General features: G+C 37.5%; 1 protein-coding gene across 5 annotated transcripts in view; it reads left to right on the top strand.

Annotated features, from left to right (window-relative positions):
* NT5C2 (5'-nucleotidase, cytosolic II) overlaps nucleotides 1-16,477 on the top strand; it is an 86,773-nt gene that overhangs the window by 26,913 nt on the left and 43,383 nt on the right. Inside the window, exon 1 of one of the 5 annotated variants that reach the window (XM_032313651.1) lies at nucleotides 4,393-4,679. The exons of 2 other annotated variants lie outside the window; for them this stretch is intronic. In XM_032313651.1, the coding sequence (XP_032169542.1) occupies nucleotides 4,666-4,679 (14 nt within the window). In that variant the 5' untranslated portion in view covers nucleotides 4,393-4,665. Of the gene's footprint in view, nucleotides 1-4,392; nucleotides 4,680-13,085; nucleotides 13,303-15,353; nucleotides 15,544-16,477 lie in introns of those variants that run through there. 2 more of the 5 variants (XM_032313652.1, XM_032313653.1) reach the window with 2 other exon arrangements.

The raw sequence follows: 16,477 nt of genomic DNA, 5'->3' as shown, positions 1-16,477 counted from the left end.
ATCCTTTTTTCTCTCCATGTTACATTCTGTAAGGTATTTCAGACCTGCCTTTCAGTTCACTAATTCTCTTTTTAGTTGGGTCTGACCTGAATCTATCACATTTTAAATTTTGGTTTTTATAATTTTTTTGTTTCAGAGTTTCATTTTGGAATCTTTTATCAAATATGCTGTGTTACTTTTTATAGTTTCCAGTTATATAGTAAACATTTAAATCTTTTTTTTTTTTTTAAAGATTTTATTTATTTATTTGACAGAGAGAAATCACAAGTAGATGGAGAGGCAGGCAGAGAGAGAGAGAGGGAAGCCGGCTCCCCGCTGAGCAGAGAGCCCGATGCGGGACTTGATCCCAGGACCCTGAGATCATGACCTGAGCCGAAGGCAGCGGCTTAACCCACTGAAGCCACCCAGGCGCCCCGTAAACATTTAAATCTTAAAAGAACTTTGGTTTAAGAGTCAAAAGATCTGAAGTATATCCTGGCTCTGTTTCCAACCCCCTCCTTTCAGTACTTTTTAAAAGAGAATTTTTATTGTTAATGTATCATTCAGAAGTTAAACCATTTTAGTTCAAAACGATAATCCCAACTTTTAATCTCTTAATTATTATTATTATTTTAAAAGATTTTATTTATTTGACACAGAGAGAGGGAGTGACAGCAAGAGAGGGGATACAAGCAGGGGGACTGGGAGAGGGAGAAGCAGGCTTCCTGCCAAGCAGGGAGCCGGATCAGGGCTTGATCCAGGACCCTGAGATCATGACCTGAGCCAAAGGCAGAGGCTTAATGACTGAGCCACCCAAGCGCCCCTCTCTTAATTATTATTTTTATTTTTTAAAGATTTTATTTATTTATTTGACAGACAAAGACCACAAGTAGGCAGAGAGGCAGGCAGAGAGAGAGGAGGAAGCAGGCTCCCCGCTGAGCAGAGAGCCCGATGTGGGGCTTGATCCCAGGACCCTGGGATCATGACCTGGGCGGAAGGCAGAGGCTTAACCCACTGAGCCACCCAGGTGCCCCTCTTAATTATTTTTTAACGGTATTTAAAAATATTTAGATGACATCCAAATAAATTCTTATTGTATAATATTCAGGAGTATAGAGGTACAGACTGAAATGTGAAAATTCCCCTTCACTTTCCGTTTCACCCTCACTCCTCTCTCATAGGTGAGCACCATTGGTAGTTTGGCGATCATCTTTGTAGTCCCTACTCAATACGTTTTTATTTATTTATTTGCTCATTTATTTTTATTTCTTTTTTTAAAGATTTTATTTACTTATTTGACAGATCACAAGTAGAGAGGCAGGCAGAGAGAGAGGGGGAAGCAGGCTCCCCGCTGAGCAGAGAGCCTGATGTGGGGCTCGATCCCAGGACTCTGAGTTTATGACCGGAGCCAAAGGCAAAGGCTTAACCCACTGAGCCACCCAGGCGCCCCTATTCATTTATTTTTAAAGATTTTATTTCTTTATTTGAGAAGAGACTGAGAGCGTGTGCCCTGTAAGATTTGATTCTTTTCTTTCCATTTCATTTTGACCAGTTCCCTTCCTCAACTCTGTATTTCATTACCTCTGAACTGAGTCTAGATTTTTTTCATACGTCATAATGTCTGCTGTGCTGCTTTTCATTCATAGTTACTCCTTGTTGAAATGTTCTCCCCCTCACTCTTTTCCCTTTAGCCTGATTAACACTTGCTAATCCTTTACCTTGGTGAAGAGCCTGGGCCTTAGGTTAGCATTATTCCATTTAATTTCTTCTTCTTCTTCTTCTTTTTTTAAGATTTATTTATTTATCAGAGAGACAGTGGGAGAAAGTGAGCAGGGGGAGGGGCATAGGGAGAGAGAGAAGCAGACTCCCTGCTGAGCAGGGATATGGTCATGAGGCTCCATCCCAGGACCCTGGGATCATGACCCAAGGTGAAGGCAAATGCTTAACTGACTGAGCCACGGGGGCACCCTCGGTTTAAAAAAACCCAGTTTTTTGTCAGTTTAAAAAAACAACTTGGGGGGTGCCTGGGTGGCTCAGTTGGTTAAGCCGCTGCCTTCAGCTCAGGTCATGATCTCAGGGTCCTGGGATCGAGTCCCGCATCGGGCTCTCTGCTCAGCAGGGAGCCTGCTTCCTCCTCTCTCTCTCTCTGCCTGCCTCTCTGCCTACTTGTGATCTCTCTCTGTCGAATAAATAAATAAAATCTTAAAAAAAAAAAACAAAAAAAAAACAACTTGGGAGGCACCTGGGTGGCTCAGTGGGTTAGAGCCTCTGCCTTCGGCTGGGGTCATGATCCCAGGGTCCTGGGATCGAGCCCCGCATCGGGCTCTCTGCTCAGCGGGGAGCCTGCTTCCTCATCTCTCTGTCTGCCTCTCTGCCTACTTGTGATCTCTGTATGTCAAATAAATAAATAAAATCTTAAAAACAAAAAAAAACCCAACTTGGGTACTTTGCCCTTCAGTAAGACTCAGCCAAGAGAATATAGATACATCTCTCTGTTGTGTATATCTCTAATACTATAATTCCACACTGCTTTTAAGCTTTGTGAGTGGGGGGGCAGCTGGGTGGCTCAGTGGGTTAAAGCCTCTGCCTTTGGCTCAGGTCATGATCCCAGGTCCTGGGATCGAGCCCCGCAGAGGCTCTCTGCTCGGTGGGGAGCCTGCTTCCTCCTCTCTATCTGTCTGCCTCTCTGCCTACTTGTGATCTTTGTCTGTCAAATAAATAAATAAATAAAATCTTAAAAAAAAAAAAAAAAAAGCTTTGTGAGTGGGTCTACTCCATTAGACTTCAAACTCCTTAAAACCAAGGACTGCCATGTTCATCTTTGTATTATAGGTACCAGGCACATACAGATTCAGTGAATATTTCTTGACTATATGAATGGAGTTTGAAAGATCTAATCATCTCAGATAGTGCATTATCATTTGCATAGGAGACTTGGTAAATGTGTATACCCTTTTGTTCAAGTGAGAATTGTTGTTTTCCTTTCTTTTTGCAAGTGGTAAAGCCTTAAACTAGCCTTAAACTGCTAATTACATTTATTTCCACAACACTGAGCCACATGCTGAAAATCCCAGGAAGCCATGGGAAATTGGCAGTTTTCAGGATTAGATTATTTTTCCATATTGTTTGTATTCTTATATTTATGGAATTTGGGTTGAGGAGAGTATGTGAAAGTCCTTCATTTTCATGTAGAATTTGAGAATGGGGTTTAAAAAAAAAAATATTTCCCAAGAGATATTTTGGTGAGATAATGCTTGACAAGCCACCCAGTTGCTTTCCTGTATCCCCCACACCTGAAGTTAAAACAGTTCTTTGAATGCTCAAAAATGACAGACAACAACCTTACCAGATGTAACCTGTCATCTGTAGATAAAAAATCTGAGGTTTAGAATAAGTAAGTTTTTCAAGGATCCAGAGCTAGAAAGTGAGGAAGCTAGAATTTAAACCTAGTTGATCCAAGGTTCATTCTCCTTCCATTATGCCCAACTGCTTTTCTAAATAAACTGAAAAAAATTCTAGCTTGAAATTTATACCATTTAAGAGGGCTTTATTTAAAAATTTTTTTATTCAGGTATACTTAACATACAGTGTTATTTTAATTTCAGATATACTAAAATATACTTTCAGTTATTGATGACTACACATATTAATAACTAATAGAAACCTTATTAGTAAGATATTTAGGTAATACTTAAAGAGAGAATTTTTTTAATTAAAAGTTTTAATTCATGTAGTATTTCTTTAAGGTATGTATATTTTTAATTTGAATCACCAGTAGGAGGATATACTTGTCATTTCAGTGTTCTTGGAGGTTAGCACACTTGTTTATTTATCCCCTTGTTGCATAATCCCTATACATTATATTAGTCAGGAGGTAGGAATGTTGCACATGTTTTTCTTTAAACATTCCAATTTGCTCTAATATTTGGAATTAACCTTTAGAATGTTCTGGATTTATCCCGGATATGCCAGAGATCTGTAAATTTCTTTCCACATGAGCTGAAATTTTCAGGCAGTCGAGTAAAATATTTGTGAACACAGATTTTTTCCTTAAACGCAGTTAATGATCAGAAAAAAAGACCTCAGTTTGAAAATACTTTATGTTCCTCCCGTAATATGATCGGTATATAAATACTCCCCTTTTTTGTAGTTCACATTGTTCATTTTCTAAGGGAGGAAATAACTAAATTGAGAATTAAAACATAGTATTATTTATCCTGTTAATTTTTTTTCCTCTCCCAGAGTAAACTAAAAATGATTTGGACTGACTAGGGCCGCTCCATTCTGTGAAACTCACATTGTTTGCGTACTATTGGCAGGCCTCATTAGGGGGTAAATTTGCTTTTTCTGTGTGTTTGCCAGTAATGATTTCTGTCTCTTAGGGGAACTTGCCATTTGGATTGTCGCCTTTCTAAACTGGGCAGTCTTAAACATTTCAGACCATTAGTTATTTTTTCTGCCCTCCAGTTTTTTTTTCTATTATTCTTAGGTTTTCAAGTATTTAAAGCTGAGGTTACTGGTCACTGAGATATTGCCTGGTTAGGGTTCGGCATTGTGCCCGAATCTGTTGGGCCTCTCAGGGCCCGAGTTCTCTGTGCTTTAACAAATGAGCTACAGTTCTCAAGAGATCAGTGAAGCTTGTTTGTTGATCCTGTATTCTCATCCAGAGGAAGTAGATCTTTGGGAATGTCTAAGGAAGGGTAAGTGAGTTTATTATTCTTTTTCCTTCATTTTTTTCCAGCAAAGAGATGTTCTAGTCAGTCGTCTGTGAATTGGAAGATTAATAAGCAGTGTTACCAGTCCACCAGGGAAGGTAGAGGGAGAGAGTAAAAGAAATTTAGCTGAAAGCTTTGATTGTTCATGTTTTACCTGTAATCTACTGTAAAGTTACTATTTGCTGTTTTTTGAAAGACAGCTTTGGGGATGGATACTCTTTGTAGGAATTTAATGAGCTTTAAGCATCCTGTTTGTGGTAAACTCATTTTGTTTTTCTGTAGAACGTGTTTATGAAGATTGGAAACAAATAGTGATGTCTTACCAAAGAATTTTACATAGAAATGAGTGAAATTAAAACTCAAAGGCATTTTCAAATAATTTGTACCTTTGGAAAATGGTGTGAAAGATTGAGTGAAACACAGCTTGTGATTTTGTTTCTTTCGGGGAAGTGTAAGCAAAAAGTAATTTTGAGTAGAATCCTGTATTCTTCTTACTTTGCAGTATAGAATAGTTTTTTATTAAGGTTTTTATTGTTTCTATATTACTGTCTTTTTAAGAAAATTATTATTGTCTCTTATGCCTGAGTTTGAATTGTTACGGAAATTCTTTTTTTTTACCACTAATTGGTGACATGTAAGTTAATGATTGAATAGTAACTATCTCGTTCCTAACCTTCAAGCATAACTAGACCTGGTTAGTTTCAGAGAGCCATTCCCTTTGATTAAGTAGTACAGAGATCTCAAAAATTTTTTCAGAAGTCAGTAAAATTTTAATTTTTATTTTCTGGAAGCTCTAACTTCTTTTTCTAGTCCTTGGTTCTATTAGAAGTTTTGAAATAGTTTCAGAGTCCATTTATTTATTTATTTATAAATTGACATATAAGGTTTTATTTGCCCCAGGGCTAAAGGTCTGTGAATCGTCAGACTTAACACATTTCACAGCGCTTACCATAGCACATACCCTCCCGTATGTCCATAACCCAGCCACCCTATCCCTACCCACCCGTCGCCCCCCAGCAACCCTCAGTTTGTTTTGTGAGATTGAGTGTCTCAGAGCCACATTTTTAGGATTTATTTTAATCTAATTATTGATTGTGAACAAAACAAAATTGGCCATTTTCCTGCTATTTTAAATCTCATTATTGAATGAAGAGAACAACCATGGACATAATAATTCTGTATTATTTTTAAACCTCTCATGATAGCACTAGAATCTTGAGCTTTCTTTAAATGTAAACGTCATGAAAGGGCTCTCTCTTTAGGGTTTGTATGTTTTCTTTCCTTCTGGCACTGGCTATAAACCTGTAGTTGTTGAACAGTTTTTTTCAAAAGGTTATCACACATGCTGGTAATATTTGTCAGTCTTGTACACATGATTGTTTATTTTTTAAATTTATTTTTATTTTTACTTATTCATTTAACAGAGAGCCAGTGAGTACAAGCAGGGGAAGTGGCAGAGGGAGAGAGAAAAGCAGCTGCTGAGCAGGGAGCCCAATGTGGGGGTTGATCCCAGGACGCTGGGACCATGACCTGAGCCGAAGGCAGCTGCTTAACTGACTGAGCCACCCAGGCGCCCCCACATGATTGTTTATAAAGCTGGTTTGTAGATTTAGGAACTATATTTCTAGGTGCAGTCAAAATTCTTAGAAAGTAATTAGTATTAGTTTTTCCCCTGTGGTAAAGTATGTGTTAGAATTGGTTATTTAGAAAGAGATATGTATAAACCAAAGGATACTGTAAGGGCTAAGATACTCTTTTAGCTTTATTTTTAGGAGCAACTGGGACAATTCCCATACTGTCTGAATAGATAAGTGAGCAAGTTAAATTTTTTTTAAGATGTGCATTTATTTTTTTTATTTTTTTATTATTTTTAAAAGATTTTATTTATTTTATTTGACAGAGAGAGAGAGATCACAAGTAGGCAGAGAGGCAGGCAGAGACAGAGGGGGAAGCAGGCTTCCTGCTGAGCAGAGAGCCCGATGCGGGGCTGGATCCCAGGACACTGAGATGGTGACCTGAGCCGAAGGCCGCAGCTTAATCCACTGAGCCACCCAGGCGCCCCAAGATGTGCGTTTATATTTGCATTTATAATGGCCCATGCATTTATTTTTAAAAAAAAATTTTTTTTTTTTTTAAGAATGAATTTATTTATTTGACAGAGAGAGATCACAAGTAGGCAGAGAGGCAGGCAGAGAGAGAGGAGGAAGCAGGCTGTCCGCCGAGCAGAGAGCCCGATATAGGACTCGATCCCAGGACCCCGGGATCATGACCCGAGCCGAAGGCAGTGGCCCAACCCACTGAGCCACCCAGGCGCCACCATCCATGCATTTATTTTTTAAAAGTAAGCTCTACCCCTGCTGTGGGGCTTGAACTCACAACCCTGATCAAGAGTTCCATGCTTCACTGACTGAGCCAGCCAGGTACCCCTGAGCAAGTTCATTTGAGATGCATGGGTCATATACATGAAGTCAGTTAGATTTCATTTTCCTTTGCTAGCTTTAGAAATAAATGGATACATTTTGTACTTTGTATGAAAAGAATTCTAATATTCACAATTTTTATATGTGTGGTATTTGGACATGTAGATAGTCTTTCATTTGATATCTATGAAATATTTTTCTAATAGTAATAGGAAAAGTTTGTTATTACAGTTAAACTACCAAAAACTATACTTGAATATAATGTAAACCAATGGTAATGGTGACAGTGTGTGGTATTACTGTAAGGAGAGACATATGTGGATCGTGAAACCTAATAGTGAATTCATAGACCCATATATATATATAGTCAATTGATTCTCAGCAGTGAGGCCAAGGTATTTCAATGGCTGGAAAAACTGAATATTCATATAGGAAAAAAATGCACCTCAACCCTTACCTCAAACTATATATAAAAAATAACACAAATAGATCCTAGACCTAAATATAAAAAGTAAAAAGTAAAGTATAGGTGAAAATCTTTGTGACCTTGAATTAGGTAAAATACATAACATGAAAGTCAAAATTGATCAATTGTTTGTTTTCATCAAAACAACAACAGCAATAATAACAAAAGCAAAACAACTCTATTTGAAAGACACCATTAAGAAAATGAAAAGGCAAGCCACAGACTTCTCAGTGGCTTCTCAGTATTCTCAGTACATATATATCTCAGGTATTCTCAGTACATATATATCCTAGTAAAGGACTTACATCCAAAATATATAAAGAATTTGTACAGCATAATAATAAGACAAACAAACCCAGTTTAAAATGGGCAAAAAGAGGGACACCTGGGTGGCTCAGTGGGTTAGAGCCTCTGCCTTCAGTTCAGGTCATGATCCCAGGGTCCTGGGATCAGGTCCTGCATTGGGCTCCTTGCTCAGCTGGGAGCCTGTTTCTTCCTCTGCCTACCAATCCCTCTGCTTGCACTTTTTCTCTCTCTCTCTCACAAATAAATAAATAAAATCTTTAAGAAAAAAATGGACAAAAGATTTGAATGGATATTTCACACAGAAAAAGATGGCCAATAAGCACTTGAAAAGATGCTCTACCTCCTTCTCTTTAGTCATTAGGGAAATAGGAATTAAAATCACAACAAGAGGGGCGTCTGATGGCTCAGTGGGTTAAAGCCTCTCCCTTTGACTTGGGTCGTGATATCAAGCCCTGCATCAGGCTCACTGCTCAGCAGGGAGCCTGCTTCCTCCTCTCTCTCTGCCTGCCTCTGCCTACTTGTGGTCTCTATCTGTCAAATAAATAAATAAGTCTTTAAAAAAAAATAAACACCACCACAACAAGATACCATTGCAGACCCACTAGAATGACTAAAATTAAAAACACAGACAATATTGAGCAACCTCGTACTACTATTGCTGATGAGAATGCAAAAGAGAAAGGAGTTTGGCTAGTACTTTTTTTTTTTTTTTTAAGATTTTATTTATTTGAGAGAGAGTGTGAACCCCGGGGGCAGAGTGGAGTGGGGGGAGGAGGAGCAAGGGGAGGGAGAGACTTAAGCAGATTCCACACCCAGTGTGGAGCTCCAGACAGGGCTCAGTCTCAGGACCCTGAGATCCTGACTTGAGCTGAAATCAAGTATTTAAGGCTTAACCAACTGTGCGACCAAGGTGCCCATGTTATTGTTTATACTTATTCAAGGGAAGGTATTTGGGGAAATACAGATGCTTTAGGTTATGAGTTTTATCATTAGCTTTTATTTTAAATTCTAGATTTAAAAAAATTATTTATTTTAGGGGTGCCTAGGCAGCTCAGTTGGTTAAGCATCTCCCTTCAGCTCAGGTCATGATCCCAGGGTTCTGGGATGGAGCTCCATGTCGGGCTTCCTGCTCAGTGGGGAGCCTGCTTCTCCCTCTTCCTCTGCTGCTCCCCCTGCTTGTGCACAGTCTCTCTCTCAAATAAATAAAATCTTAAAAAGATTCCTTAATTTTGTATGTAGAGAGAGAGTACATGAGCCCTGAGGAGAAGGAGAGAAGCATAGAAACTGACTCCCTGCTTAGTGCAGAGCTTGTCTGTCTCAGCGCTGGATCCCAGGATCCCTGGGATCATGACCTGAGCTGAAACTGAGGGGTGGAGCCTTAATGAACTGAGCCACCCAGGCTCCCCTAAATTCTAGATTTTGACCTGTCTTTTCCATTAAGGGCACAGTCAGTACAGTTGTTAAGTTGGCCTAATGATAACATTGGATAATCATACTTTCTTTTCACTTTTATTCTGCAAAATTCAGCTTTTGTGTTTTGTTGCATTTTATAAATTATCCTCTATACACTGGTACCATTGGTCTTTACTTTAAAAATTTGTGGCTCAGTTGGTTAGGCTCCAACTCTTGGTTTTGGCTCAGGTTATGGTCTCAGGATCCTGAATTATAGACCCACATTGCATAGGGCTTGGTGCTCAGCAGGGAGTCTGCTTGTCTGTTCCAGTCCAGTTCTACCTCCCTCTTGAATAAATAAATAAAATCTTTTAAAAAAATTGTGGAGAAAAAATGAAAAAGAACTTATTGGAAAACAGGAAAAAAGGGTTTGGAAAAACCTGTATTTAATTAGACCAGGATTCTAGAACAGTAAATTTATATTCAGAGTACTGATACTGTCTTTAGTTTCTCTCTTAATTTGTGTATTTTTCATTTGCTAGTCTTTTCTTTTATTCCCTGCCATCCTGCTCTCATTACTGCAGTTCCTTCATTTGGGAAAGAAGGTGAAAGGAATTTTAATGTCTTCTTCCTTAAAGTCTGCTTTAAAAGCTTGAGTGGGAAGATAGTGTAATCAGTACTTTTCGTATTTTATATACATTTTTAAACACTTAAACATTTCTGAAATGGGGCTGCATCTAGCAGAATACCACCTAGAATTAAGACGAGTTCTTCCAAATAATTGTATTTCTTTTAGTCACCTAGTGGCGATATTAACTATCCTAGTAGTGTAAATTCAGATCACAAGCCAACTACATGACTCCTCAGATCCTCAAGGGGAGGTTTTCCCCCCGTCCTTGACCATGCCAGGGCTGAGATGTACAAATTTTATGTGTTTCTTCTATGTTGCAGATTTATTTATTCTTTTTCTTCATGTTATGGGTAGCCCTGTGAGATTCTAGCTTTATGAGGCCCTAAATTTTCTTGGGCATCACCCCCTTTTAGTGGCATATAATATGGGTGAATGACAAGTGATGGTATCTCAAATTTTAATCGTCTTTTATTTTCTGTGTATGTCATCATAGTCACATCTTTTCACCAGAAGATTTTTATATTGAATATTTGAGAAAAGTGAATATTATAATTAATTCATGTTTTATTTTAGAAATGATAACGTGCTTATTGTTCAGACTTTTATTTATTTATTCATTAAAAATATATATATTTTTTTTTTTGGAGAGAGAAAGAAATCATGAGCTGGGGGAGGGTCAGATGAAGAGGGAGTAGCAAACTCCTCACTGAGCATGGAGCCTGACTCTAGGCTCCACGCAGGGGTGGATCTTAGGATTCTGAGATCATGACCTGAGCCGAAGCCCCATGCTTAACCCACTAAGCCACCCAGGTGCCCCTGGTGTTCAGGCTCTAAAAGCACAGGCTGCTGTTCTCTTGGCACAATGTGATAAATTGTATCCCTCCTGAGGGTGTTCTTCAGAGAAAATATTCAGACTTATTAGTAAATTATTGGCTGAAGTTTATGAAAACAAAAACTAATGCTACTTAAATCATTTTTTCTTTTATAAAATCTAGTCCAGAATGTTTTATTGTGTCTGTATATCCATGGTATTTGAATTTCAATTTTTAGGAATCCATTTCATAAATTAGAAAGTTCTTACCTATATATTTTTATATCACCAAGCATACGTTTTCCTGAAGAATAGGGACATAAAGGCAGAATGAGGTCTTGCAATTATGCTTTTTAAATAACAACTTTATAGAAATATAGTTTCCATACCACCTAATTCACTTTTTAAAGTGTCCAGGTCAGTGGTTTTAGTATATTCACAGAGTTGTGCAACCAATACCACTGTTTAATTTTAGAACATTTTTACTACCTCCAAAAGAAACCCAGTACTCAACTAAATGTTGTGTCTGCTCTATATAAGTCATTATGGTAAGTTTTGGGAAGGCAGTAAATCCTGGCCTCGAAGTTTATAATCCAGTAAAGAATAAAAGAACTACCTGTGTATTTTATGTATGTGACAAAATATACCACAAGCCAACATAAAGGATTTTGAATATTCAAACTTCTCAGATGGATCACAACTCTATAATACTCTTTCATTAAGTAGAAAAGTAATCTGAGACCCAGAGGCATCTCTGCCTGTAGTTATGTGGCACAGCCAGAGTGGTTTCTTGAAGAAGTCAGGTGAGATTGCTGTGTCTTGAAAAATATAACTAAGGAGATAGCTTAGTATAACTGAGATAACTGAGGAGAACATGTCAGGTATAGGGAACAGTGTAAACGAAGCCTCAGGGTACCTTTAGGAAATAGTGAGTAGTTCATTTTGATTATTGGAGCAAAAGGTGCATGATATGGAGCAATATGAGATAAAACTGATATTGGAAAGATGGTGAAAAGCTTTGAACTCCTTGAGTTACAAAAACTTGTATAATTTGGGTAGGTAGTGGGGAATGTCTACAGGTTATTAAGTAGGAGAGTGGCATGGCTGGAGCTGGGCTTCAGGACGGTTCTTCTCAAACTATCAGTGATGGGAGATTATTTGTTTTGTTTCATCCCAGTCTTTTCAAATTGATGCATTTACAAAATATAGTAAAAATGAATTACTAGGAAAATGAAGAGACCTGGGTGTCTCTATATTTTTTTAAGTTTATTTAATCTCTACACCCAACATGGGGCTCAAACTCATGACGCTGAGATCAAAAGTTGCTTGCTCCTTGGACTGAGCCAGCCAGGCACCCCTGCATTTTTTTTTTTTTTTATTCCAGTCAACAAATGTAAAGTTTCACAATTGCTATGAGAGTTTCTGAATACTTGCAGTTTCTCTATGTATCATGTTATGGATTTGTCACAACCATTCACAGAACAGTATTGGTCTGTGGACCACACACCACACTCTGAGTAGCAGTACTTCAAAACAATCAGTTTGGCTGTTAGTGCACAGGCAGAACAATTGGAAGGTGATTGCTGAAGAGTTAATGAGTTAACAAGGACCTGGACAAGTTGATAGCAGTATGAATTAAATGGAAGATTTGGTTTTGATAGACATTTGGAAATGTATTTTTTTTTTAAGATTTTATTTATTTATTTGAGAGAGAGTGAGAGAAAGCATGAGCAGAGGGAGGGATAGAAGGAGAAGCAGGCTCCTTGCTCCCCAGGACCCTGGGATCATGCATGACTTGAGCAGAAGGCAGACGCTTGACTAACTGAGCCACCCAGGCACCCTTGACATTTGGAAATTTAAATGAAGGCAAATGAGATGATGTGGATTTGAGGGAGAGGAACAATATTTACGTCAATTTTAGGGTTGAGTGGTAAAATGAGAGTGTCAAAAGTAGAAATAGAAACTTCTAGTTTGGGGAGAAAGATACTAAATTAGATATTCAACAGAGATCCACATTATGGCATATTTTTATTAAGTAAACACACATACATACAAAGAGACATTGTTTGGTTCATAATCTAAATTTGTACTCTCGATCTGATCTCGAAACAGCACTTGTAACTTTTCTTTCATTGCAACAAGCTTTGAGTATATTATTACACAAACCCATAACCAAAACATGCCTAAGAAGATTTTATACTTGCATCTTTAGTCTCATTTGTTGTTGCAGTAACTGTTGCTGGGCTCTTGGCCAGGAAATTGTGACTCTAGGCAGGGGGAGGAGCTAGGGATAAAGTTCACCATCGCCAAAGAAACTCTATTCCAAATGGATTTGTGTGGAGCAACAGTGATATCCAATGACAAGTTAAATTAGACACAGAAGTGTTTTCTCCAACAGTCTCAGAGATACATGCTGTTGAGGGGCTTGGTTCAGACTAAAGCAGTCTTTTTGAAGTGAGGTTAAAGTTACACAGAAGCAAATTATACTAGGAGCTTAAAGAAGAATTTTGTTATGTGACTTCAAGAACTCATTGACTCAGATAGTTTCACACACTGCAGAACGGCAACCAGTGACAGATGAGGTAATGCTGCTTTGAATTACGATTTAAATCTCAAAACCACTAAGAGTTTGCTACTTACAAAATTCCAAATTTAGTAAATTGCATGTTCATGTGCCTTAAATATGAAGATATTAGATCCCTATTCTTAAAACACATAGTCTTACTTCTTATGGTTAATATGTGTATTTACTTGGATAGAATTTCTTTAAATTTCATGCCTTACTGTGGTAGGATATGATTGTAAAAGCTGTTATATTTTTCTCTGTCTAAATCTGTGCCTGGTTTTATAGTGCCAGGTTTTATGTGTTGTTTCCTAAAGATTGTTTCTCTTGTTAATGCTTAAATCTGTATCAAATGCCTTAATATGTAGGAATTTCTGGCTGATAATTGCATTTTAAGGTTGGATGCTTAGATCAGTCATGCTTTTGGAGACTTCGTGCTTTATTTAAAGTAAGTTTTGGAAAGTTAATTTCACAAATGTATTCAGATTCTTTTGAAGTGGAGCTCTATAGTGGAGTGTGTTCCGCTGGTTAATAATTTAGAAAAGTGACACAAGTAAATTGGCATTGGCAAAGACAGAGTCAAGGCCCTGGGACCAACAGAAATTTTTGAACTCTCCAAGCAGATATGATCTTTTGTTTTAAATGTATGGTGGGACAGTGAGTCAGCCTTTTAACCGATAGAGTGCCTAATACTCTCTTTTGTTATAACAGGAAAGAATAGTGATTAGTTTGAGGCCAAGAGATTGTTTCTCTTGAAGACTGTATCCTGGAGACATGATATTTCTGGCCCCAGGCTGCCTCTCTCCTGAAGTCAATGCACACTTTCAGCCTTTGGATGTTTATTATCTTTGTAAATCTTCGAGTATGTATTATTGCAGTTATCTATGATCCAGCTGTTCCCTTTTGTCATTATAGGTTTACTTAATACACTTTAGATATTTGCACACAGATTAGATTTAGTTGCCTATTGCCCTTCCCTCCCATGTTTTATAGCAAAAATTAGGGAAAGAAGAGATGAGAAAACATATGTGAGATTTTTCTTGTTGTTTAGTAATAGGAATGAGAAGAGGAGACAGGAGTGATTGCTTCTTTCTTAAATTCAGGAATTGCTTCTGTGGATGAGGTTACTTATTTTGAATGAAAATGAAAAGAATATTTAGTTGAAGGTCTTCATAAGACAACATCTTATTTCCTTAAGTTAGGCATCTAAAGAGTCTTTGCTCACTCAGTCTAATCCCTGAAACAAAGTGGTATGGGCTTTATAGTAGGCTTTCAACAAATGCGTTGATTTAATAAGGTGACAACTTAATCAGAGGGGAAGGAGTGCAATTTGATGGATATTTAGCAGTGATAATTTTGGCAAAAACAATAGATTTTCATAATCCAAACATATGTGATTCCAAGAGTTTCTATGGATAATACACCTAAGGTGCATTATAATCTTCATATCCTTAAAATAATGTGAAAAAGGAGTACAGGCTTAAACTTTCTTTCTGACCAAGAGAGAAACTGGCAAGTTATCTTGCTGGGTCTGTTGATAGTTTCTTTCAGCCTTTAGCACTGATTGATAGATATTAGCAAAGTCTGTTTTTTACCCTGTGATTTGAGCTGTGCCGAAAACCAGCTCACATCATTCTATCAGAAACAAAGCTGTTTCTTTTATCATATGATCCCAGCATATATCCCTCCTGGGTTGTATCACAAGAATCTTCCCAGTCATTCCTGCCTGAATTCCCATAGAATATTTTAGGCATGTCAGCTGTTTGGGCTCTGATCAAGGATTTGATCCAGTTGGCCTCTAGCCTGAATTGAGAGTGTGTTTGAAAAACATAATCTTCAGTGGCAACATTTGGTTTCCAGAGTTAGAACCATTGCTTTGTGTCTTACCCCTCTTGGCCTTCAAAAGGATTTACGTAACTGAGAAAAGGTTTGATAGTAAAAGTAGATGCTTTTATCAGTGAAAGGAGGGTGAAATTTGATGAAGTGGTAGAAAGATCATGGTGACATATTTGGGTTTGTGGGTGTTTAAAAAGATTTGGGTGGGTGTCACTTAGCTTATAGTTCCTTGTGTCTTTCAGCTATGCATTAGGCTTCTCTCTCCCTCCCATCCATTAAAAAGGACCTATATTAGGGCAACTTAAAATAGGAGACCAACAGGTCTAATTAAGGGAAAAAGAAGTCCCAAGAAAAGGGAAGAAAAAAACATCTATCTGCATAGGAAGCCAAAAATCCTAAGGACTGTTCCTACAGTAATTTGAGGGTAAGAAGAATTATAAATATAAATATATATAATATAAAACATAGTCCACCGTTAGTCGGTGGCAAAGCTAATACACAAGACTCAGTATTACCTGGATTCTAAACATTGACTTTCATATATAGGTCATCTGTACTTAGTAGATAAACTGGTTAAAGCATAATTGATGTACATAATCCCATTAGAAAAATAAAGTGTTAATCTACAGTATTACAGAGATAAGGAGCTAAATACCAATACTGGCATTAATTCTCAGGATTTAGTTCTCAGGAACTAAGGGTTTTATAGAGCTAATCTAGTGTGCATAACACACTAAGATAAGTAGTGATTTTCATATTTTTCAGAAGATTAATCATTCTTAATTTAAGGGTCTATTGATTTTTAGTCCTTGATTAAAATATTTCTAAGCAAATACTTGATTTTTGGTCTGCATTTAAAATTGGTGCATACATTCTGAGATGAGAGGAAAAGTTTTCTGTTAAAATTTGAAATAATAAAAAAAAATTTGAAATAGTAAATGAGTTGCTGAAGAGTCATTACCCAGATTAGTGGTTCCCAAACTCCTCAGTATTCCATCAGTTAAAACGTAGAACATTCATCCCTTCGTGTACTGTTGTCCTTATTTATATATAGTAGAAAACATATACAAATTAGGCGTATTTAAATGATGAAATAAGTATCAGTAAAAGTTCTGATGTCTTCTTTTTGTACCCAGTGACGACATCTGCATCTATTGGTATAGTCACTCCTCTTTGGAGATTAGTGACCTACATCATGAATAGGAGCCCAGCTCAGGCATCTTATTTTTTAAAGAAGTTTTCTAGGTGACCTGTAGCATTCTCATTTCTCATAGTTACTTCTAAAATGAAGGCAAAGAAAAGGTTTGGTAATAAGAGGATAAACCATTCAATAATTCTGGCTGTCGAGCTGAAGATGA

This window comes from Mustela erminea, chromosome 14, assembly GCF_009829155.1.
Source record: "Mustela erminea isolate mMusErm1 chromosome 14, mMusErm1.Pri, whole genome shotgun sequence".
NCBI classification, from domain to species: Eukaryota; Metazoa; Chordata; class Mammalia; order Carnivora; family Mustelidae; genus Mustela; species Mustela erminea.
The sequence above is the reverse complement of the archived record's forward strand: the minus strand, read 5'-3'. Positions and strand labels throughout refer to the sequence as shown.